Source organism: Trachypithecus francoisi, unplaced genomic scaffold (assembly GCF_009764315.1).
Source record: "Trachypithecus francoisi isolate TF-2019V2 unplaced genomic scaffold, Tfra_2.0 Lachesis_group7, whole genome shotgun sequence".
Lineage (NCBI taxonomy): Eukaryota > Metazoa > Chordata > Mammalia > Primates > Cercopithecidae > Trachypithecus > Trachypithecus francoisi.
In genome coordinates this window covers 26,815,944-26,839,449 of record NW_022681472.1, presented here as the reverse complement: position 1 = coordinate 26,839,449, position 23,506 = coordinate 26,815,944, and the positions used below count along the sequence as shown (strand labels likewise).

Sequence of the window (23,506 nt, the reverse complement as noted above, 5' to 3'; positions counted from 1 at the left end):
GGGTGAACTTGGTTTATTAAAACAGCCCACTTAATTTATGGTGAAAAATATAACTAATCAAATGGACAGAATATTTGTTTCTTCTGAATGTTTCTTCTGAATGGCATGACTGGAACCTTCAAAGTAGAACCAGAAGTTGCTTGATAAGCATGGAATCGTGGTGTGATGGGTTAGTGGCATGATATTGATAGCTAGTGTCACCAAGCTCCAATGGTCTGATAGATAGATCCACACTGAAATTTATGATGAAGGAAGATGGTTTTCTCATTTTTATGGGCCAACCTCCCCTAAAGAATGCCAGAAAAGATGGCTACATTTTCTTCTGGAATTATTGATCACAACTGCCATATAAACCATTCTGTTAGCCTGTTTCTTCAGAAAGTATACACTGCCTTTTAATGATCAAAACATAAGTTTTCTTCATATAACCACAATTTGGTCCTGCTCTCTTATTTCCAAGTTACTTTGATTTAATTTTGGCTCTCTTGAAGCGTGGTCTCATGGCTGATTTAGACACATCCCTTCACTTTGGATTCTTCTTTCTTTTAAAGAGGAAGCTTAACTTTAATGTGAAGTTCATGACGCATTTTGACCCAGTTATCTGTATCTTAAGAAAAACTTTGATCTGTCATAAAGAGACACTATAGCGGTAGAGTGACTATAAAAGCATAGGCCCTGGACCTAGCACAGTGTGAAATGATTTAGAAGCATTTATGTTTTTTAATTCTCACTTGAGTATTCATCCACACTTACAGATGAGGAAGCCGAGGCATACAGAAGTTGACTAACTTCCAGATTCATGCTGTTAGATGCAAAGCTAAATTGAAATTCAATTGATAGTTCCAAAGCGGGTGCTTTTAACTGTTATATATTATTCCTGGCATTGCTCCCCAGGAGAACGGAGGAAGCCATTCAGCCCAACAGATAATATTGCTACTGCTACTTTTAATGATGATGTTGAATATAGTTTTAGCTCCTACTTTATACCAGGTACTTTATGTACATTTTTATGAATTATTATTTCATTCTTGTAATATAGATATAATTTTATATGGAGATAATTAAGATCAAGGAGATTAAATCACTTTTAGAAAGTCTTATAGCAGGTAACTGGATTCTCTGACTTCAAAACCAAAACTCAAAGGCATTTATGGAGGGAAGATCATTTCATATCTAGATGTAGCAAGTTGCCCAGCATTGCTCAGGCCTAGAGGGCATGGCCAAGTGAAGGAGGTGGAGGAACAGGGAGATTTAAGGGATAAAAAGGAATTTTTGAATGTTTTTAAAGTATGAATATATTTTTGAGGATCAGATGGAAGATTGGAAACTTAGAATGGTAGAAAAAGAGACTCATGTGGCGGCAAAAGAAAACAGAAGTTGCTATTTTTCTAATAGACTGGAGTCATATAATGAATAGTATGGTGGAGAGAAGCAAATCCCAGTTATTTAGAGGTGAACAGATCATTCATAGTTTTTCCTTTTTAGATGGGTGACTTAGATAGGATAGTTGTTCTCAGATGTTACAGTACCTTAAACCTCTAAGACCAAGAAAACTCTGTCTGTTTTTAAATTCAAAGCATTGGAGAGATGCTCTATCACATCATCTGCAGCATAGTTATAAATGTGGTGGTGCTAGTGGGAATGGTATGGATAACATTTTGGTGGCCAGAGGTTATTCTTGTCTTTTTAACTCTCTGGTGGGTGTATGTTTGGCTACAATAAAGCCAGAAGTAGTCTTTGTTTCTTTGGCTTTCATTCAGAAACTATTTTACATTACAATAAATCACCAGTCTTTAGCATCAGGTCCCTGGTGATCAAAGTATTCAATTACAGTACCTGATAAAATCATGAATATCCTGGTGGTTATTTTATGTACATCCTCTTCCTTCAACAGTGAACCTTTTTAAAAAACTGGGTTCATTAGGAAAAGGGAGTCTTTATTCCTTAGTGTATAGATGGGTATGTTTGAACAATGGTGAAAAGCAGTGTTATTGGGGCCTAAAAGAAAAGTATCCTCTTCCTTTCCTTTCTAATCTTTTTGCCTAGTTTTAATGGATTTCAAGTATAATTGAATGTGCCTCTTGGGAGTGAAGCCTACATTCCATTAAGCTAATCATATGGAGAATAGCTGGTGTCGATTTTAGGGGTACAGATATAGGAGTGGTTTTGGTGTAGTCAAGCTTTCACAAAGTAGTTGCATCTACAAAATCTGTTAAATCATAGACCTTAGATTTGACAAAGACTTAGTAGTAATCTTGATTGACATCTCACGAAGTGGAATAATTTTTTTCTTCACGTCTTTTCCTGACAGCTGGGCATGAAACTTCTATGTGAGAACTTCCAGCGACTTCACTAGGACTGTAGGAGGGGAGGGACTTCGCTTTCCATTCTACCCGATGTGTGGCACTGTGCCCCAGCAGGCTTGTTGTGGAGTAGCTTGTACTATTGGAAAGTCCCACTTATTACCGTTTCTTCAAGCTTTAGTCATGGGCCTTGGAGTCAAAAACATCCCAAATTAAATCTTATTTCAGCCCCTTACGGTGGCTCTTTGGGTGACTTCCTAACCCCTTTGGTTTTAATGTGTGCATAGGAAACAAGAAGGCAATATTGCCTAGGGAGTTTGTCTATTCTGAGACCTATTTGTAGAGTTGTTTAAAAGGATGAATTATAATGTCTATAAATAACTAACACATAGTAGGCACTTTACAGGACCTGTTTCCATGGCACCTAATTCTAATCTTTTGCTGAGTGTGTTGTATCTGATTCTGAGTTCAGAATCTTAGTGGTGATCTGTCTGGCAGAGAGTGAAATAGAACGGTTGCTTTATGTGTGTGGGGCATTATATGAGGTTTTTTTGTTTGTTTGTTTTTGTTTTTTAAGGAGGTAAGGTATGATGTGGACAGCTAAGTAAGAAACTTAGAAACTGTGCGCTGGCAATGGAATACTGCCTTTCCCGAAACGATGGCAGTGTAATGGTGATGAAAAGCAAAATCATTTGGTTGTCTGGTGGCATGGAGAGAGAAGGGAAATACAGGCTTATGTCAGAATTTTTTAGCATCAACAAAGACTTCTAAACCCAGAACAACTGGCAGAAAAGTGAAAACTTCAGTTACAACTTCAGTTACACCATTGTTTGGTCTACATTAAAACTATCCAGCAGAGTGATTTCCATTAGTCTCACTGTTGTTTTCTGAAGCTTGTTTAGAAGTCATCTGAATAATTATTTTTTTAAAAAGTGACTATCTGATGCATCTATTTATAATGCTTATTTTTAAACTACTCATTATGCATTAGGAGAACATCTGAAGATCCAGGGGTTGTGTGAATTTGTCTTTTCTCTGGTGTTTGTAACAGATTGGTGATGTTGAGAGAAGGAAAAGCTGCATTTTCTCCATCATCTTTTCTTACTTCAAAATGTATTTGCTTTATAAGAGAGGACTCCCCAGATATTCTCTTGTGGGAGCCTTTGTTTTAGGAAGCATGTAAATGACTTTTAGGTATCCCTTAAAATATTACTGCATTGTTTCTGAAAATCTGTTACTAAGAAATGAATACCTTCCACAAAGCAGGGTAGGCAAATTCTGATGATGGCACTTCACCAGCAGTTTCTATGGAAAACAACAATGCACTTCTTCATTTAAAAAAAATGTAAAACTAGAGAGAACAAAAGCAGATGTACTGAAGTTGTTGGCTTGTCTGTTTGGTAGGGGCACAATAACACTGTCACGATATCAGGGGAGTGGATTGCTTTAGAGAATCTATAGCATAAATCTAAAAGTTATCTCACAGCACAAAGGGACTTGACCGAAGATCATGTATGTATTTCACAAACTGCTATCAATACTGTTTTGAAATAGAAAACTTTGTTTCTGCTTCATTTAGATTCAGAATGTTTTTGGTATGAAGCATAGATAAAATATTGATGAATTGGCAATCAGATATGGCTGGGTGGTAACGATGGCGCATTAAATCGAGCCCTCGGTTTTTTAGCCATGCTGGAGAACCCAGAAGGTGTGTGTGTGTGGTAGGGGGACCCTGCCCTTGAGCATCGGGAAGATCTGCTGGTGTCGACACCCACTCACTTCCTACTTCCCCACATCTTTCTGTTCTATCCTTTTGACTCTGACCAAATAACAGATTTTTCCACAACCCCAGGAAATGATTTTATATCACATCATGTAGATTTTGAGAGATAATTTATTTATCAATAAGTAATTCAGTAAATATGTAAAGCAATGATGAATTTAATTACTTTTAAAGTGCTGCTTTTAAAGGGTAACTTGTGACAATAGATTGTTTCCTAAGGGGAAAGAACTTAATATATGAATGTTTTTTAAAAGGAGTCTATTTATGCTTATGATTTATGTTCAGTTAGGGAAAATGTTTATTGAAATGATTTTCGTGTCATTACTCTGAATGTTATATCTTCTCTTCCATGTCGTTATAAATAACTAGTAATTCAATATTGATGTATGTTGTTTATTTTTGTAGTTAAAACAGAGCCAATGAGCAGCAGTGAAACAGCTTCAACGACAGCAGACGGGTCTTTAGACAATTTCTCAGGTTCAGGTAAGGAATAAATATCAGATTTTCACATCAACACCGAGCATTATTTTTTCTAGTTTACTCATGTAATGTCCCTGTGTATCTATATGTATGCATGTATATGTGTATATGTGTGGGTATATATGTACTTATGTATATATACAGATAAAATAGCTTTGCTCAGAGTCACATATTACCAATTCTGGTTTCATTCATTATGAAGGAGTGGTTGCTGAAATGTTGGTATTCAATAAATGGAGTAAAAAGGGTTTTGTTCTTCTCCTTTCTTCTAATTATATTTACTATGCTGGTGACTCCTCCCCCATTCTCTCTTAGATGTATTATTTTTCCAGGTCTTTAAATTTGGTTAGGCAAAATTTGGTGTTTTACATTTCTAAGCAGACTCGCCAAGCCATCTTGTGAAGTAACTGTCATATCAACTATAGATCAAAAATTAAATAGACCCTGTAAAGCAGCATTAAGTTCTTCAGTTAGTTTTTAATCTCCTTCACATTAATAAAACCTGCCTCCAATAAACAAAATATCCAAGTTTCACAAGTGTCGTAATGAAATGACTGACAAGAAAGTGACTGTGATCATAAGGTGGTTGTGAGAATGTGATTATATATTTGCCAAGTCACCCAGCCCAGCTTAGAGTATTCCATTTAAAAATTACTTATATCGGAGATAATTCTTAGAATTTTGACTTTTTTTATATTGCCTGCTATACTTTTAGCACCTCTCTATTGGAAATGCTATAATTTCATAAAGTTGTGATTGATTTAATCAAGCTCTCTGGATTATTTATTTAATACATATCACAACAAAAAGAAATTGTAAATACAAAATGAAATGCAAACACACAACTTCGATACTAATGATACCAGGCAAAAGCAATAAACAATAACAAAGGGTGCAATATCCATTTGTTCTTTCCTAAAACATTTATTAGAATTGGACTTTTGCCTGGCTATGTGGTTGGTGCCATGCTGACTTCATAGGTGTATGAAAATGGTCCTGGTGCAGGGCTTAGTGGGATGAACAAATGAACAGACCATCACAGTACAGTTTGTAATGCAGAGGGAAGCCCAGAGAGCCCAAAGAACACCCAGGAAGGGACCTAGTGGAGACCAGCTTGGGGTGGGGTGATCAGGGAAGGTGTCTTGGTGTAGGTACTCAGTCTTAAGAAATGAGTAGGAGAAAAGCACTGGGAGGGAGAAGCTGGACAAACGGACAGTCCATGAAAGGAGACAGCAGCGCAGAGGGCATGGATCTTTGGGGAACTGTTAATGGTTCAGGGTTCCTGGTGTATGTACAGTGTGAGAGCAAGGACATGTTGCAGAGGGAGGCAGGGGCCAGAGTCTAAAGAGACTTGTGTGAACTTCATGGAATTTGTGTTTTCTCCTGTGTGCAATGGGAAGCATCAAAGGAAGGGGGTTGCATGATCATATTCATAGCAGAATTATGGCCACCATGGCAGGATGAATTGGGGGCTGGTGAGCTGAAGTGGAGAAATCAGTTAGAGATTTTTTTGTATTAATTTGAGCAAGAAATATTGAAGACCTTAAATAAAGCACTGGCAATGGGTATGGGAAGGTGATGGATTTGGTGCATTTCATTTATGAAGTAGAATTTATAGTGGTTAGCGACCAATGGGTATAGGGGTAAGTGATGCAGAGAAGAAGTTAAGAGCCAGGAAATGCAAGAGGAGCGTGGTTGACAAAAGAAGACAGAAAACTTAGTTTTGGGCATGTTGACTGTGAGGCAACATCTACCTGCAGATGCCAAGTATATTAGGGTTTGGAGCTCAGAGGAGATTTGGCGTGGGAAATTTGAAAGTGTACAGGGAGTTAAAGCTAATGGGGTAAACAAGGTTGAAGACAGAACTCATGGAAAGCTAATATATATGACATGGGCAGAAGATCAAATGAAAACAGGTAATTTGGAATAAAGCAACAGTTTTGGCCAGGCCTGGTGGTTCACACGTGTAGTCCTAGCACTTTGGGATGCAGAGGCAGGAGAACCATTTGAGCCCAGGAGTTGGAGGCCAGCCTGGACAACATAGGGAGACCTATCTCTACAAAAAATAATTTTTTAAAAATTAGCTGGGCATGGTGGCATGTGCCTGTGGTCCTAGCTACTAAAGAGGCTGAGACTGGAAGATCACTTGAGCCCAGGAGTTCAAGGTTACAGTGAGCTATGACTGCACCACTGCACTTCAGCCTGGGCGGCAGAGTGAGACTTTATCTTAAAACAAAAACAAACAAACAAACAAACAAAAAGCAAAAGTGTTGAACTGGCAACAAACACAGGTAACAATTTTAAGGAAGCACTGTCAACAATGTGGATTTGTACACAGCTCTTGAAAATTATTTGTAAAACATCTTGAGAAAATGTTAACTGTATTAAGAGAAAAAGCAAGTTATGAAAGAGTCATATTTTCAGTATAATCACAATTTTGCTTTCTTCAAAAGGCATCTGTATGTACATATGTGGGCCTATGTATATAGGTCTAAAAATTGACAGTGGTTCTCTCTGGATGGTGGAAGATAATTTGAATGTTATTCCTTCTGCTTTTGTCTTGTTTTCAAAATTTTTACATTGTATATATATATGTATATATAAAACTTTTATACTTTTAAAAAGTAATACTTTTAAAGTCCAAGTTAAAAATCATGTGCTACAAAGATACATTTTTTTGAAAATATCTATGGAAAATAGTATTGCATCACTATCACTGTTTTTTTCTGATTTTGATAACTGTATTGTGGTAAAAGAACTCTTTGTTTTTAAGAAATACACATAGAAAAAATATATATGTGTATATATATGTGTGTGTCTATATATATATATTTTTTGTATTTGTTTGTTTTGTTTTGAGACAGTCTCGCTCTGTTGCCCAGGCTGGAGTGCAGTGGTGCGATCTTGGTTCACTGCAACCTCTGCCTCCTGGGTTCAAGTGATTCTCCTGCTTCAGCCTCCCAAGTAGCTGGGACTACAGGTGCATGCCACCATGCCCAGCTAATTTTTGAATTTTTAGTAGAGATGGGGTTTCACCATGTTGGCCAGGACGGTCTCAATCTCTTGACCTCGTGATCCACTCGCTTTGGCCTCCCAAAGTGCCAGGATTACAGGTGTGAGCCACCGCACCCAGCCAGAAATATTTATAAGTAAAAAGATATCATACACAAAACTCCAACAGAATGTGAGGTATATATGTGTATGCATTTTCAGACACACACACAGAAGAAATCAAGGATAAAGCTAATAACATGTTGGGGAATTTGGATGAAAGATATCTGGGACGTTTTGTGCTGTTCTTGAAACTTTTTTGCAAGTTTCAAATTGTGTCAAAATTTAAAATTAAAAAATTACAAGCATCAATGGGTTAGCCTGTAGCAGTTTCAGTAGATGGGTGAACTTTACTTATCCTTGTCCCTGCTGGACCACATGACCAACTTCTGTGTCTCCAGCATAGCCCTTCGCAGATAGTATGTGCTCCTAAAGTTTATTGAATGAATGGATGATTTCATGAATAATGTTGGGGAGTGAAGATGAGGAAAAGAAAAATGTCTTTCAAGTACATAGTGCTAAAAAGAAGGGAAGGAAAGGAAATTCATTAGAGAGAAGGATGGCATTTAGGAGGTCAGGGTGGTTTCATACTGCTGACACAAACTCAACAGAGGCAGAGATTAGAGGTACGGGCAAGTAGGGGGATAATTGATAGAGGGAAGCCCCTGATGGGACAGCAATAGCACAAATCCAAAACAGAAGTCGATCAGGCTAGAAAAAGAATAACTTGTCCACTGAAACATTGGGGAAGATGCAATACGATGTGGTGCAGATGAATTGGAAGTGGACAAGGTGGCAGTACATTGAGGGAGTTCCTATACAATTCTGTTCAGACCCTTCAACGGCTCCCATTCATCTCTATGGGTAAAAACCAAATCCTTAAAAAGCCCACAAGCCCTGTCATCGTCTGCCTCAGAGACTGTCTGACCTTGTTGCCTGCCCCCCTTGCTTACTGCTCTCCCTCCCACATGGTAGACGTGCTCCCCACATAGTGCCTTTTTTGCTGGCAGTTCCTTCCCTGCATACCTGCCTTTATCTCCCTGACTTCAAGTCTGTGCTCAAATCTCGCCTTTTCGTGGAGGCCCACCATGACCACCCGCCTCAGTGCAACTCTCCTGTTCTACTTCTGTTCTACCAGGCCAGGTTCCTCCCTACTCTTTCCTGCCAATAATTATGAGCCTTTTGCAAATGTTGTCATTCTCTTGTGCATTATGTTTAGTGTTGGACTCTCACCCCACCAACACGTAAGCTTGTATTGGCAGGGATTCTGTCTTGTTTGGTTCACTTCTGTATCCCTGACACCTAAAACAGTACCTGCCACATATTAGGCACTCACATATTTGCCTAATATTTGCCACATATTTGAATTAAAGAAAACATGAATGAACAAATGATGGCTTCTACTTTTTCCTCTGAAGTGACTCAAAATGAGAGTAGTGATAGACATGTGAGCTTGAAGAGTTGAAGAAGACTGAAATTGACTTAGTGGATGCTGGGGAAGTCTGAAGCTGCCTAGAAAGAGAAGGGGATGGGCAGTAGAGCTGAAGGTTGAACAAGGCTGGAGCTAATGAACATGGGCCTGTATGATGGAGTGATTTTTCTCTACAAGGGCTTAGCAGACCACATAAAAAGACACTGGGCTTGATCCAGGGTCAAGGGTTTGCTAGGTAGAGCATGATAGAATATGAACTTAAGAAAATTGAGAGTATCAGTAAAGGAATGGTTTAAAATAATTTTTCATGTATTCAAGACATGTAGAAAGAAGGAGAGGTAGGGGCTAATACCTTGAGAAAAGATAGAGAGGTCAGGTGTTCTTCATCTCTTGATGAGGTTGGATAACACATGAAATGAGAACAAAGGAATGAAAATTCCAGACAGAGATGATGTTCCTTACTTAAACTCAGTGAGGCCTTCACCACATGCCTCTGTAGTTAGTTTCTCAGCCTTCATCACTACTTTTAGGATTAATTCTTGGTTTCTGTCTTCCTGCCAAACTATAGCCCTATGAGAACAGAGATTTTGTTTGTATTATTCAGTTACAGTCCTGGTGGCCTTCATAGTATCAAGCATATAGGAGATGCTCAGTAAATGTTTGCTAAGGAAATGAATGAATTGATCAATGTGATTATGACTTGAGACCATGGAGTGGGGAAAAGGGGCCAGGATGTGGTCTTGAGCTTGATGACTGAAGGACAGGGTTGAGGCCTAGACAGACTGAGAAAAGCGGTGGATATATAACCCAGGGTGATGTTGGGGCTTATAGGGAGACATCACCAAATCCTAAAGTTTTTGATAAATGTAGGCAATGTCCAGAATATGGGTCATTCATGGAAATGTTGAAGATCTGTCATCAACCCCAGAGAAAGAAAGATTTTGTGGGAGAGTAGAAAGCTAATGGTTTGGAAGAAACAACAATGAAAATATGTCTTCAGGTCTTTGTGACATCTGGAATCTGAGAAGCAGCCTCAACTTGGAAAAGATACACAGGAGAAGCAAAGGCCTTGGAGAAGGGCTTAGCTGAAGGTGGAGGGGTAGGTGGTGGAGAGGCTGAAGCTATAAAGAATCTTGTTTTCCATAGTTTGATTCTCTGTGTTGAATACAGAGGAAAGAATCAGGGGAGCTGAGGGGGTTGAGTGAAGGCATAGGAAGCACAGAGCACCCTGGAATCGATATTCTCTTATTTTACATTTTCTTTTCTCTCTCTTTTATAAAGAATAAAAGAGACAAAAATCAACATACTGGAATGGCTATGAACAGGGTTTAGGGTTTGTAAAATAAAGAAGTTTCTAAGTCTTTAACTCCAAGCTGTCCTTTACCTCTGTGGCCACCACTCCTACTTTCTTCTCCACAATGGCTTAAAAATTCCCATGAACCTGGCTGGGCACAGTGGCTCACACCTGTAATCCCAGTACTTTGGGAGGCCGAGGCGGGTGGATCACGGGGTCAGGAGGTCAAGACCATCCTAGCTAACACGGTGAAACCCTGTCTCTACTAAAAATACAAAAAATTAGCTGGGCATGGTGGCGGGCACCTGTAATCCCAGCTACTCAGGAGGCTGAGGCAGGAGAATCGCTTGAACCCGGGAGGTGGAGGTTACAGTGAGCCGAGATGCGCCATTGCACTCCAGCCTGGGCGACAGGGTGAGACTCTGTCCCAAAAAAAAAAAAAAGTTAAAGGTTCCCACCCTAACTATTATTAGTGTTATAACAAAATAGACAGTGAGGATAAAGAAGAAATAGAGCCACTCTGATGTTGGTGATTGCTATCTCCACCTCTCTTTCAAGGAGCCCTAGCACCTGCAGGCCTTGAGGACATAGTGACTCACTCTTCCAGGGAAGCCCTCAGGGATCTTGGTGTGGGGAGAGTGAAAGAAAGGGGAGGCTGGTTTTCCAAGGCGTGTGGCTGAATTGAAAATTGCAGCATTGTTTATTATGGTTTCAAAATATTGTAAAGTGATGCCCATTTACTCTTTATCAATGAAAAGCAATATTTTAATGATTTAAATTTTAAGAACAAGAGGGATTGCAAATAAAGTGTTTTTAATATCTTTGCTGCCTCTGCCATTTCTGCAAAGCCTACATTTGTTAAGTTGTTAAGTAAAATGCTAGTTGATGTCTAGTGATATTTGAAAATTGAAAATAGAAGCAGGAATGCTTCTGGAGGAGAAAAAATGTTGTGTAACAAATATGGTTTCTCTATTTAATTGTTCATTCAACAATTATTTATTGAGCACCTGCTATATGCCAAGCAATGTTCTAGGCAGTGGGAATATAGCAGTGAAATGGTACACAGGGTCTCTGCCCTCATGGAGCTTTCATTCTTCGGGAGAGACAGATAATACATGGGTAAATGTTAAGTGCTGGTGTACGTAAACAGGCAACTAAAAGTGCTAAGAAGAAAACAAAAGCTGATCAAAGAATTTAGTAAAGGAATGGATGGGAGTCTCTTTTAGAGGAGAGGACATCTGAGCAGAGATCTTGGTGAAGGACAGGAGTAAGTTTGGGTTCACTGAAATGTGATAGGAGGATAATGGAGGGCTTGGAGTTGAGGATCAGGGGATTTGTGGCATGACTTAATTTATGTTTTTAAGAGGTCACTGTTTGATGCATGGAAGGTGCTTTATGGGGAGAAGGGTGAGGTGAGGGCACATGGAAGCAGGGAGACCAACGTTTTCCTTGCTCAGAAGAAAGATGACTGTGTTAGTTCATGTCTTCCTAGAAGAGCCACCAAGGCAGGATTAACTGTACCAGGATTTTGTTAAGGAAAAGGAGAGAGGGAAGGAAGGGAGGTTAAGTTAGTTGGGAGTGCAATCTAAGAACATTTCAGCAAGGCCATCAGAGGAGCCCCAGATCTCCCAGGAACAGGCAGGCCTACCTTAATATTCCTGGTGCATTGTCACTGGTTGGGTTAAGCCCTTTGAAAGTGTCCCCTCACCTTCGCCCTGCATGGCATGGATGGATTGCAGGACTTAACAGCTAGGCCCTTGTTCAGCTTCATCCCCTGCAGCAGAAGAACGAGGAGGTACATCTTCTGTTTGCCACAACATTGGTGACTGGAACAGAGTGATAGATGAGAAGTGAGAAGCTGTGAGGTTTGGGGTATATTTTGATGAGAAAGCAGACTGGACTTATGATCAAAGGGTAGGTAGAGTGTGAGGGAAAGAGAAGAGTCAAAACTTTACTTCTAAGCTTTTGACCCGATTGTCTGGCTGAATAGTGTTGCCATGAAGGAGCCTGGGGGAGGAATGAGCTGAGGACCTGCCAATTTCAAGAGTTGTTGCTCCTCCCAGCGGTCCCAAGATTGTGATTATTATTCACTTTTGATTCCCCTCTCCCTTCCTACAAAAAGACTGGAGGAGCTTCTTTCTGTGTTGGACATAGAATGGAATAATTGAAACAGATAAAGAGATATTGGTTGTCTGTATATTTCCAAGGCTGTGTGGCAGGTGTAATTTGGAATTTTCTAAGGGTAAAATCACTGTTTAATTTACCTTGATAGATGATCTGGGGTCATTCCCTTTGTTTTAGGTTGTTTTTGTCCTATGAAATTAAAATTAGTCTGAATTCCTGGGCTACTGTTTGGAAAGTTTAAAGTGTTTCATGCCATTACAGAAAAGGTACTTGAGGTATAAGATGGCAGATTTTTGAATACAGGCCACACAGAGATTGTGGGAGCCATACAGGGGTTTGAATTTAAAGAAAGCCCAAGAAATACCATTTGACCCAGCCATCCCATTACTGGGTATATACCCAAAGGATTATACATCATGCTGCTATAAAGACAGATGCACACGTATGTTTATTGCAACACTATTCACAATAGCAAAGACTTGGAACCAACCCAAATGTCCATCAATGATAGACTGGATTAAGAAAATGTGGCACATATACACCATGGAATAAAAAAGGATGAGTTCGTGTCCTTTGTAGGGACATGGATGAAGCTGGAAATTCTACATCATTCTGAGCAAACTATTGCAAGGACAGAAAACCAAACACCACATGTTCTCACTCATAGGTGGGAACTGGACAGTGAGAACACTTGTACACAGGGTGGAGAACATCACACACCAGGGCCTGTCATGGGGTGGAGGGAAGGGGGAGGGATAGCATTAGGAGAAATATCTAATGTAAATAATGAGTTAATGGGTGCAGCAAACCAACATGGCACATGTATACCTATGTAACAAATCTGTACGTTGTGCACATGTATCCTAGAACTTAAAGTATAATTTAAAAATGTTAAAAAGCCCAAAAGATAAGACTTATTACATGGCCTTTGACATATTCAGTAATTTTAAGCACACCTAACTAGGTGAGTAGTTATAAGACAGCATTGTCGGTTCTTCACATTTATTTCATAAGGGATACTACTTACTGCAATCTGTATTGCTAAAGAGCTGAATTAGGTTTATTATGTATGTTTATGTAAAACTTAAAATAATTGAACCATTCTTCACATTATTGTGGTTTTAAACATCTACTTTGCTTATGCCCTACTTCTCACATTCTTTTTAAACAAACAGTGTGTGTTGATTCCCTCTACCACATGCCAGGCCCTGTCAGGTGCTGAGGAAACAGGATAATAAGAAGTCTAATCCCTCTCTCCTATAAATTGCAGTCTTTAACTGACCATCCCACAGTTCTCTATGTGTCATCCTTCCCACGCGTATCAGACAGAACTAGTCTTTGCACCTTCGCACCTGCAGCGTCTAGCACCGCACCTGGAACAGAGTGGTGGCTCAGTATGTGCCAGATGATGGCGTGTACCAGCTGGGCTGGCTTGCCATCTCTTCAGGACAGATGCTGTCTCTGTCAAGCGGCCAGTCAGATGTTTGAAGTCTGGGAGCTTGCAAGAGTGGTACGAATCTAGATCTACTGTCCCTGGACAGGCCTTGTTTGTTTTACAAGGAAAGGATTACTCATAGATTTGAAGACTTTAGTCCAGTTCTACCACTGTCGTCCCAAACAAAAGCTGGAAAATTGAATTTGAGAAACACAAATGTATCAGTGTGACAATGGGAAAACTTTTTGAAACTTTGAGTACATAGAACCTTCCAAAAGGATTTTAGTGTAGAATAGAATTAATAAATAATAGAGCCTCCGAAGATAGTAATTGTTGGTAGAAGAATAAAATAAACTTATCGTATCTTATAATAATTGCCCCCAAGGAATATGCATCTTATCCCGATAGAGATTAGGGAATTGCAGGAAAAAATATGTACATGTGATAAACGGAAATACGTGTAGATATATATGTATGTATATAAACACACACATATATGTAGATTTATATATATGTAGATTGACTCGGTTTATAATGAAATAAGCTGAAACTGCCATTTTCAGGACTTTGTTAACATAGGTTTTTGCTTCTTTAGTTCAGAATTAGAGTATAAGAACATTTGCTAGGACTTTAGTGCATTATTTAATCAAGTGAATGTGATTAAGAAGAAAAGTCCTGCATGAATGCTTAAATACCTCTTTAAAAAATAAAGGCAAACCTTTTTTTAGTTGAACATTGAAGTTGATCACATATAACTAAAAGGCAAAGGAACACCCGGATCAGCACAGGAAAAAACAGGCTTAGCTTGCAACTTGAGAAATTTAAGATAGTTATAGGAATGCGTTTTTACTAAAAACCATTGCTAAATCAATGCAGGCAAATGAGGATCTATCCTGGTTCTTCTCACCTGAGAGAAGATTAGACCACCTTTCTTGGTAATACAGCCTCAGGTTTGTGTGTTCTCACTGAACACAAACAATAGGCCAGCTGACCTTTCACATTCCCACCTGATCCTGCAATTCAGCTTCATACCTCCCCTTTCAGCACGGCTTTCCAAACGGTAGCCAGGACTTCTCGTACTATTGAAGTATTGTCACTGTAAAAACTCACAGCGTGCCGGCAGGTATTTGAGAAGATTGTGATGATGTTTTCTAAGAGTTTATTTAAAACTAGAGCCCTTAATCAGTTTCTATTCGTTCCTTTTTATAGTTTAACTTTCTGTTAGGTGGAACCATATGAAATTGCCATCTCTGCAGGTCACAAAGATCAAATATCTGAAATTACATATGGTCAATCTATAGCTGAAAATATATCAGTGTTTTCTGTATATTTTGTATTTTGCTTGGATTATTGTGCATTATTTTGTTTTGTTTTGTTTTTCAGCAATTGGGAGCAGTAGTTTCAGCCCACGACCAACTCACCAGTTCTCTCCACCACAGATTTACCCTTCCAAGTAAGATGTATTTTTCTCTTAATCAATAAATAACTTCTCTGAGTAGACTTTTATTTATTTCAAGTCATGTCTGTGCCCACATGTTCCATCTTAATTTAAATGAAAGTGCATTTCATAGAGATGTAAATATATTGACACAAATTTATTTTGAGCATCATGTAGTGGAGACACTGAAGTATTTCAGTGTTTTGTCAATTCTGTGTGAAAGTTTTACTTTAAGATACAATATTTAGCTGGAATTCGTGATGTGGTTGTTAATCGGTTTGCATGTTTCCATCTAATGCATGGTCTTTCTATTTTCTGTCATTTCTGACAAATAGCAGACCATACCCACATATTCTCCCTACCCCTTCCTCACAAACTATGGCTGCATATGGGCAAACACAGTTTACCACAGGAATGCAACAAGCTACAGCCTATGCCACGTACCCACAGCCAGGACAGCCGTACGGCATTTCCTCATATGGTGAGTAACCTGCTATTATAGTGGTGCTATTATCGCGTGGGCAGGCATGTATTAACATATTTGAGTGGTACTTGAAGACCCAATTCTCGGCCAGTTTAGAAAGTGTTGTCACCTTCTGTGTCTAAATTCTTAGTGTGATTGTTTCTAATGAGCCTTATAAGAACTGGCAGCTCCTTATCTTGAGGTCAGAGGTAGCGAAAAGATTGTGTGGTTCGTATGCCTTCTGCTCTCATTTTTCTCCATTTATATCTCAACCCTGAATTTGCCATTTGAGCACTGGGCTATGGAATCCAAGATATTTTTGTGCATATTTGTGATAAAACGTCTGTGAATGAAGTCTTTGGGGGTACAGATTCATTTCCTATTTATCAGATGCCTGGCTGTGATTAGGGACGTATAAGTAGAATTCAACAAACTCTTGCTTTAAACTCAAGGGTGGTAATAGTCTCAAATTTCAGCATTATCAACCATTAGGAAAAGTGATCTGTATATCACTGCCTGGACTGCACTTTGAAGAGGCAAATCAGGAAACATTTAAAGCTCACATGGACATTTGTTCCTTCCCACCTGGAGATTATCTTTATCTTGGTGTAATTTAACTCACTTGTTACGGGTCAATACCTGTAAATTAAAAATAAATCCAACAAAATCTCAAAGCTTAATTAAAAAAAAAATCTCAGAATTTCAAAATACGTTTTCTTCCATTAAATTGTCATTGCAATTCTAAGTAGATTGAGCTGAATAGAAACACTTGAATTATTGGCATTTTATTAAGAAAAGAATAAAACTGGCCGGATGCGGTGGCTCAAGCCTGTAATCCCAACACTTTGGGAGGCCGAGAAGGGTGGATCACGAGATCAGGAGATCGAGAACATCCTGGCTAACATGGTGAAACCCCGTCTCTACTAAAAAAATACAAAAAACTAGCCAGGTGTGGTGGCGGGCACCTGTAGTCCCAGCTACTCGGGAGGCTGAGGCAGGAGAATGGCGTAAACCCGGGAGGTGGAGCTTACAGTGAGCTGAGATCCGGCCACTGCACTCCAGCCTGGGTGACAGAGCGAGACTCCATCTCAAAGAAAAAAAAAAAAGAAAGAAAGAAAAGAATAAAACTAGTGATCAAGGAATAATACATGGACACTTGGAGGAAAGGATTTATAGAATAAGTAATTCTGTGCAACAAGTACAGAATTTTTTGTGACCAGTATTCTAATTGTGCTTCTGCTTGACACTGTTTTGTAGTATTCTTTTCTGTGGTGTATAAAAAGACTTAATGCTCTTCTTTAAGTATTTCATTAATAATTAGGAGGTAAGGCCGGGTGTGGTGGCTCACGCCTGTAATCCCAGCACTTTGGGAGGCCAAGGCGGGTGGATCACGAGGTCAGGAGATCGAGGCCATCCTGGCTAACACGGTGAAACCCCGTCTCTACCGAAAAATACAAAAAATTAGCCAGGCGTGGTGGCGGGAGCCTGTAGTCCCAGCTGTTCGGGAGGCTGAGGCAGGAGAATGGCGTGAACCCGGGAGGAGGAGCTTGCAGTGAGCCGAGATCACGCTACTGCACTCCAGCCTGGGCAACAGAGTGAGACTCTGTCTCAAAAAAAAAAAAAAAAAAAAAAAAAGGTAAATTACATTTTTCCTTTTAATTCTATCCCAAACAAAATCGACTGTATATGAATTTCTTATAAAATATATACAAATAACCTAAATTAGATATGACTTTAGTATTTTTAGTTTTATTTTAAAACCATCAGAACCTAATGTTATCTAGATAGGTATTTTTAAAGTAGACTTTAGAGACAGTCCTAAAATGGAATTTTTAGAATTATGTCTCATTTCCATAACTTTTATTCACAGTTTCTCATAATAATATTAGCCATAGAGTAAATTTAGCTGGAATTTATTTTCAAACTATTCTTGGACTAAAAGAAGAAAAAGGATCAGCTCCCATTCTATAATAGAAGTCAAGGCAGTCTTTGATTTACGTTCTCAAATTTTCTTTGTGAGATGGTTATTTGAAGTGTAAATATATTTTCCAGTCCACATGGTTCTGAAGTACTGTCAGCCCACCAGTGCTATCATTGGAAGGCGCCATTCCCATCATTGCCCCGGCTACTAGCCACACACCTTTCTTCTTCCTTCTCCTCCCCATTCAGTCATAGTGGGACCTGGACATCTCCCTTTGCCAATTTCTGAGCTCTGGGTTAGGGGTTCCTCCAGTTCTAAACCATTAATGAATGCCCCTGTCTGAAATAGCTATTCAAAGATTGTGAGATGAGCAAAAGGTCTGGGAATAGAATCAGACCTAGCAGAGTGAGGATGGGGATTGTAATGGGATAGGTGGGGATAAGGGAGGGGGGAGAGAGTGAGGCTCAGTGTGGTGAAGGGCTTTGATTCCAGAGTTTTCCATGATTATAAATTCCCAGGGAATAATTTTCAGTTCTTAGCATTTTCCTAATAACCCCCTGTCTTCTCTTTTGGGAACTCGAGTACAAGGAGATGCCCTGAGTACTTCTGATCCGAAAGTTCTATTTTTGGGGCCAGTGCATTGAAAAATATGGCATCCTTCTCCCCTTTGCTCTTTCATGAAAGAAGAGCACATAGCTTGGGTTTTAAATGCTGATAGTCAAGGCTCAGATGGTCTTACAAAACTTTCTCCAAGGGCTTGTGCTCTCAACTTTCTATTGAGACCCTGTAAGAAGAGATTGGCATATCTTTTTATCATGAGAATGATAGATCAATGGGGAAACGCAAATTCATTCTGTTTTTTGCTGGATCTGCTTAGGGTCTGCCAGTGAAATGAGTTTGCCACCTTGTAGGTAGAAGTCACAGAGATAGGTGTGGCTATGGGTGCTTTCTAGCTCTTTCTGCCTTTCCTTACCACATAGATCCCCATCTGGAACCAATAAGCTAAAAACAGAATCAAAATACATGAATTAGGCTGGGCACAGTGGCTCAAACCTGTAATCCCAGGGCTTTGGGAGGCCGAGATGGACGGATCACAAGGTCAGGAGATCGAGACCATCCTGGCTAACATGGTGAAACCCCATCACTACTAAAAATACAAAAAATTGGCTGGTTGTGGTGGCGGGCGCTGGTAGTCCCAGCTACTCGGGAGGCTGAGTTAGGAGAATGGCGTGAACCCGGGAGGCGGAGCTTGCAGTGAGCAGAGATCACACTACTGCACTCCAGTCTGGGTGACAGAGCAAGACTCTGTCTCAATAAAATAAAATAAAAAGACATGAATTATTGGCATTTTGTTGGTATAGGTGAAGGCTGGAAGCACGTCAGTATAGTCTCAAATGCAGCAAGAGGTGGAAAATCCCTAGGGGTAACAATATGGAAAGAAAGGGATTTTCTAAAGCCATCATGCCACCTGTCTGGGGCAGGTGTATTTCCAGGGACCATTTCTATGTATGGGTTATTCATTGGTTTGGGATTACCTCTACAGGGAAAAATCACATTTTTAAAATGTTAAGGTTGTGTTAAGACTTAAATGTTAAGGTCATTATGAAGTTATTTAGCGATACTGCAGAAATTAAAGTAGGCACTCTCAGCCAAGAGTCAGATTCTCCCACTGCCTTAAAGCAATTACCTAGCTGCACTCTGCTGATGAGATTCCCTTAAAATGGAAATAAACAGTAAGGCTACTGTGTATTCTAGATCCTAAAGATATCATTTATTTTAAGTACAAAGCAAAATTATTTAAAAATGTGAATTCCCTTGGCAGAAATTTTCCTTCCCTCCCTCTATGAGAATGAAGGAGAGTTGTTAACATGCATGACTGTCTCTAATTGTAATTAATTAAAGACAGAGCTGAGCCCCATACCTCAGTGCTGCCAATTTCAAGTTCCAAAATTACGATGTTAGTCTGGTGTTTGGGGAAGTATTTGGGGGCCACAAATACATCATTTTTATATTATCATATAATAAAAACAAAGGTACTGTAGACTACATTGAAAACAATTATAGACAAATATTTCATGCTAAAAGGGACAAAAGGAAACTGCTGGTCAACTTCACTTGTTTATAAATCACTGCTGTTTTATAAGATTCAGCTCATTAGTATTCTGCTTCCTTTGTGCTTATTTTCTGATAGGACCTAGATATTCAGGAAAAGCCTTTCCACCATGTTGTTTAGCTCTGTGCCCAGTATTGCGTCTTTGGACTTCAAAATGGGTTGGTACTGAAATCAGCTTTGTAGTAGAAAGAGTAAAGGAGGGAAAAATACTGTGACTGTATAGTATCTAATTAACCATATATATATATGATTATCATATATATGATTGTATAAATCATGTATATAAAGGATTTTAATTTTGAGGCTAGTCAATATAGCAACTTTGGGATCATTTAGCTAAAATTTAATTATGGCTATTTCTTGACTTTGAAGGAGATGATCTTCAACTCTTACATTAAAACAACAAAATGAAGTATGAAAATATATCACAGGAGTTACATTTTATAGAAGGCATGTGTGTTAAAGTGCAGTAAAATGAGAGAATAATGTGAATAGGCATTCAAATCTGTAATCCTGGATTTAAAAAATTGAAGTTGTACTTTATGATATTTCATTGTATGCATATATACCCTTTATTTTTGAGATAAGATTGGGGAAGCATTTGTAGTTAAATGGTTGTGGAAGTGTATGTTTTTGTATATTTACCAGCTTTTGAAAATGAACAGATAGATAAGCTATCACTAACTGATTTAGGTGCATTGTGGGCAGGCATCAAGACTGAAGGTGGATTGTCACAGTCTCAGTCACCTGGACAGACAGGATTTCTCAGTTATGGCACAAGCTTCAGTACCCCTCAACCTGGACAGGCACCATACAGCTACCAGATGCAAGGTCTGTATACACACATTGCTATTTTCCTTAACCCTGTAGGTTGATAGTTAACTTCTAAAGTGGAATCTGATGTTCCACGTAAGTAGTAAATCAGGATGGCAACTGGATTGGGCTTAGAGGCAGGACACCTGCTTCTGGTTTGGTTCGTCACTAACCTATTTTCTAGGCCTAAATTTCCATATTTGTAACATCAGGGGGTTAGACTGAATGATCTCTAAGAATCTTTCCAAACAGCACTAAGTTTTTTGTGAAGTTGACATTTTTGCCTTTGTGTCTTCTGTCAGTTATAAAAGAAATAAAAAAGTCAAAAGTCAGCCATGTAGGAGGTTGTGATATGGTGTATACTAAAAACTTACTCACTTGATATTACCATCCAACTTTTCCAAAGGGCTGTTTTCTTTATTTTCATTATGAAGTGAGGCTTGGGAAGTGACAGTCATAGCTCCAGAAATAAAGTATGTGATAAGTGTTGAATAATGATCTCCCAAAGACCAGTTGATCAGATTTACAGACACCCAGTGAATCTTTAAGAAAATTCTTGTAAGAATCAGTCCCTGGGTTCTGTTTTTGAAACTATAGGCAAGACATAATGTAAGTACAAGTCAAATGGAATGACAGCTGTCATTGTCAAAGCTGGTCTCAAGAATGCATAGACATTACTTAAAAGTAGCACATTTGTTATCTTGCAAATAGATTTTTAAAGTGCTTGAGAATAGTTCTCGCATAATTTAAACATTTTCCTAATATCTTGTCTTTACTACAGTTCAGTTCAATGAATCATATTCGGCCTCCTAATAGTGCCAAGCCATAGTTGAATCAAATCCCTGATTATCTCTTTTTGATTGAAGGGATTATTTTTATAGTTGTTGTTGTTTTTATATATTTTATCTTATTCTCCATTGCATTAATAATATTTGTTTATTGCAGACAAATTATAAAATACAGGGAAGCAAAAATATAGTCTATGTCTCATACATTTATTACTATCATTATATGTTTATCTAGATATACAGTATGGGCCCATTATTATATAATACAGTATTGCAACCTGCTGTTTTTAGCAACAAGTACATTTTAATCATCTTTTCACATCAATAAGTTCTGTTCTATGGTATCCTTTTAATGGCTACATGGAATTAAATAGGTATGTCTTATTTAACTAATTCCCTATTATTTGACATTTAGAGCAATGCTATGCATGTCTTATCTACACACCTTTAATTATTTCCTTTGAATAAGTTTAAGTATAGAATTTCTACATAAATTGTTTTATGCTCCTTTAAGGATTTCCTATACATTTACACAAGGAAGTGCTGTGTTTTCAAGTGTACACATTTGATAATACCTTTCTTTGAAAAAAGTGTCATTTTGGTAGATACAAGATTTAGTTTTATACAAATTTAGAAAAAACATAAAACATTTTTTCTTCTCTTCAGTGGCAGTCATGTTTATTTTTTTATTTTTCACATTAAAGATCTCAGCCTTTTTAAATGTTTTATTAATATGTTTCCTTAAGAATGATATATATATATATATATTTTTTCAATTTATCATTTTTAAGAGTCTATTTTCCTGTATAACAAACTACAATTTTAGGAGACAAGATCCATTAACCTTTTCATATTTGATTTTGCATTTGATTCAAAAGGCCTGAACTATAAGGTTTTGACATATTCAGTGATTACAAAATAAAAACTGTTTTATAACAGATAGCATTTATTGGTAGAAGGATATTATTTATGTGCCTGATTCCAAAACTTTTATGCAGCCTTGGAAAAGAACTGTTCTACACATGCTGAATATCAATTGAGTAAAGGAATATAAAGAACAAAAAGTGATGGAAAAACTTTATTAATGAATTTAACAGTCCTGGGCTCTAGTAAAGAAATGGATCACAAGGCAGACAAGGTCTGTTTGCTCACAGAGCTTTCATTCTTGCCAAAGAGAGAGACAGTAGACAAGCAACCAACTAAATTATACAATTGCAGATTGCTCCAGGAGATATCAGGAAAATAAAGAGTGCTGGAGGGGTCCCAGTGTCTAACAGGGTGCCTGTGATACACAGGTCTCCTTGAGGAGAAGTGGATCTTAAAAGTGGGAAAGAGGCAAGTGAAGTGCCCTGCCCAGAGCAGAGCTACAGAATTGTATGGTTCTGGGCCTGTGCCCATCCACAGCCTTGCCATTACCTGTCCACCAAAAGCTAAGTACAGAAACTGAGAGCATCTAGAAACTTTCATAGTCAGTCAATAATAAGTTTTATGTTTATTGAATCAAATACTTTTTTTTTAAATGAGACTCGTACTCTCTCTTTTTTTAGAGAAAATTTTTTTTTTCTTTTAGAAGTACATTACTTTGTGTTTTGCTCAGTTATCAGTCTGTGGAGGACTGGAGTAAAAAACAGATCCTGGACCTCAAATAGTTTGAGAAATGTTGTGCTTGAGAGTTACTTTTATCTTGCTCCTCTCCCAGATCAAAACTTATGCAGCAGAAACAATTCAAAACCAGCCATTAGAGTATAGTGCATAAAAAGGGGGAAATGAATGAGTAGAAAAGGAAATGAATTTGGAAGAAAATAAAACTTTTTTAAAAGAAATAAGGACATGGATAGCACCAAATAAGGCATTGCTTTTCTATCCACAGATTTATTATCATCTGGGCTTACTGGATATTGCATTAAAACCTTTTGTATGTTTTTGTATATCCCTTAGTTGAATGGCCTTTCCAGTGGGACATTGGGACCCATTTCCCATGACTGAGGTATTACTTCACATGACTATTTTTATAATGATATTTTATTCAGTTTTAGACTGTCGGATATAGGTTGAGTATTCCTAATCG

The 23,506-nt window shown here is 38.4% G+C and overlaps 1 protein-coding gene across 4 annotated transcripts in view; it reads left to right on the top strand.

Annotated features, from left to right (window-relative positions):
- The window catches only part of EYA1 (EYA transcriptional coactivator and phosphatase 1), a 165,223-nt gene that overhangs the window by 23,300 nt on the left and 118,417 nt on the right, over positions 1–23,506 (top strand). The window contains exons 4-7 of one of the 4 annotated variants that reach the window (XM_033202795.1): positions 4,492–4,569; positions 15,286–15,355; positions 15,676–15,821; positions 20,531–20,668. In XM_033202795.1, coding sequence (XP_033058686.1) covers positions 4,492–4,569; positions 15,286–15,355; positions 15,676–15,821; positions 20,531–20,668 — 432 coding nt within the window. The remainder of the gene's footprint in view (positions 1–4,491; positions 4,570–15,285; positions 15,356–15,675; positions 15,822–20,530; positions 20,669–23,506) is intronic. The other 3 variants (XM_033202798.1, XM_033202796.1, XM_033202797.1) reach the window with 3 other exon arrangements.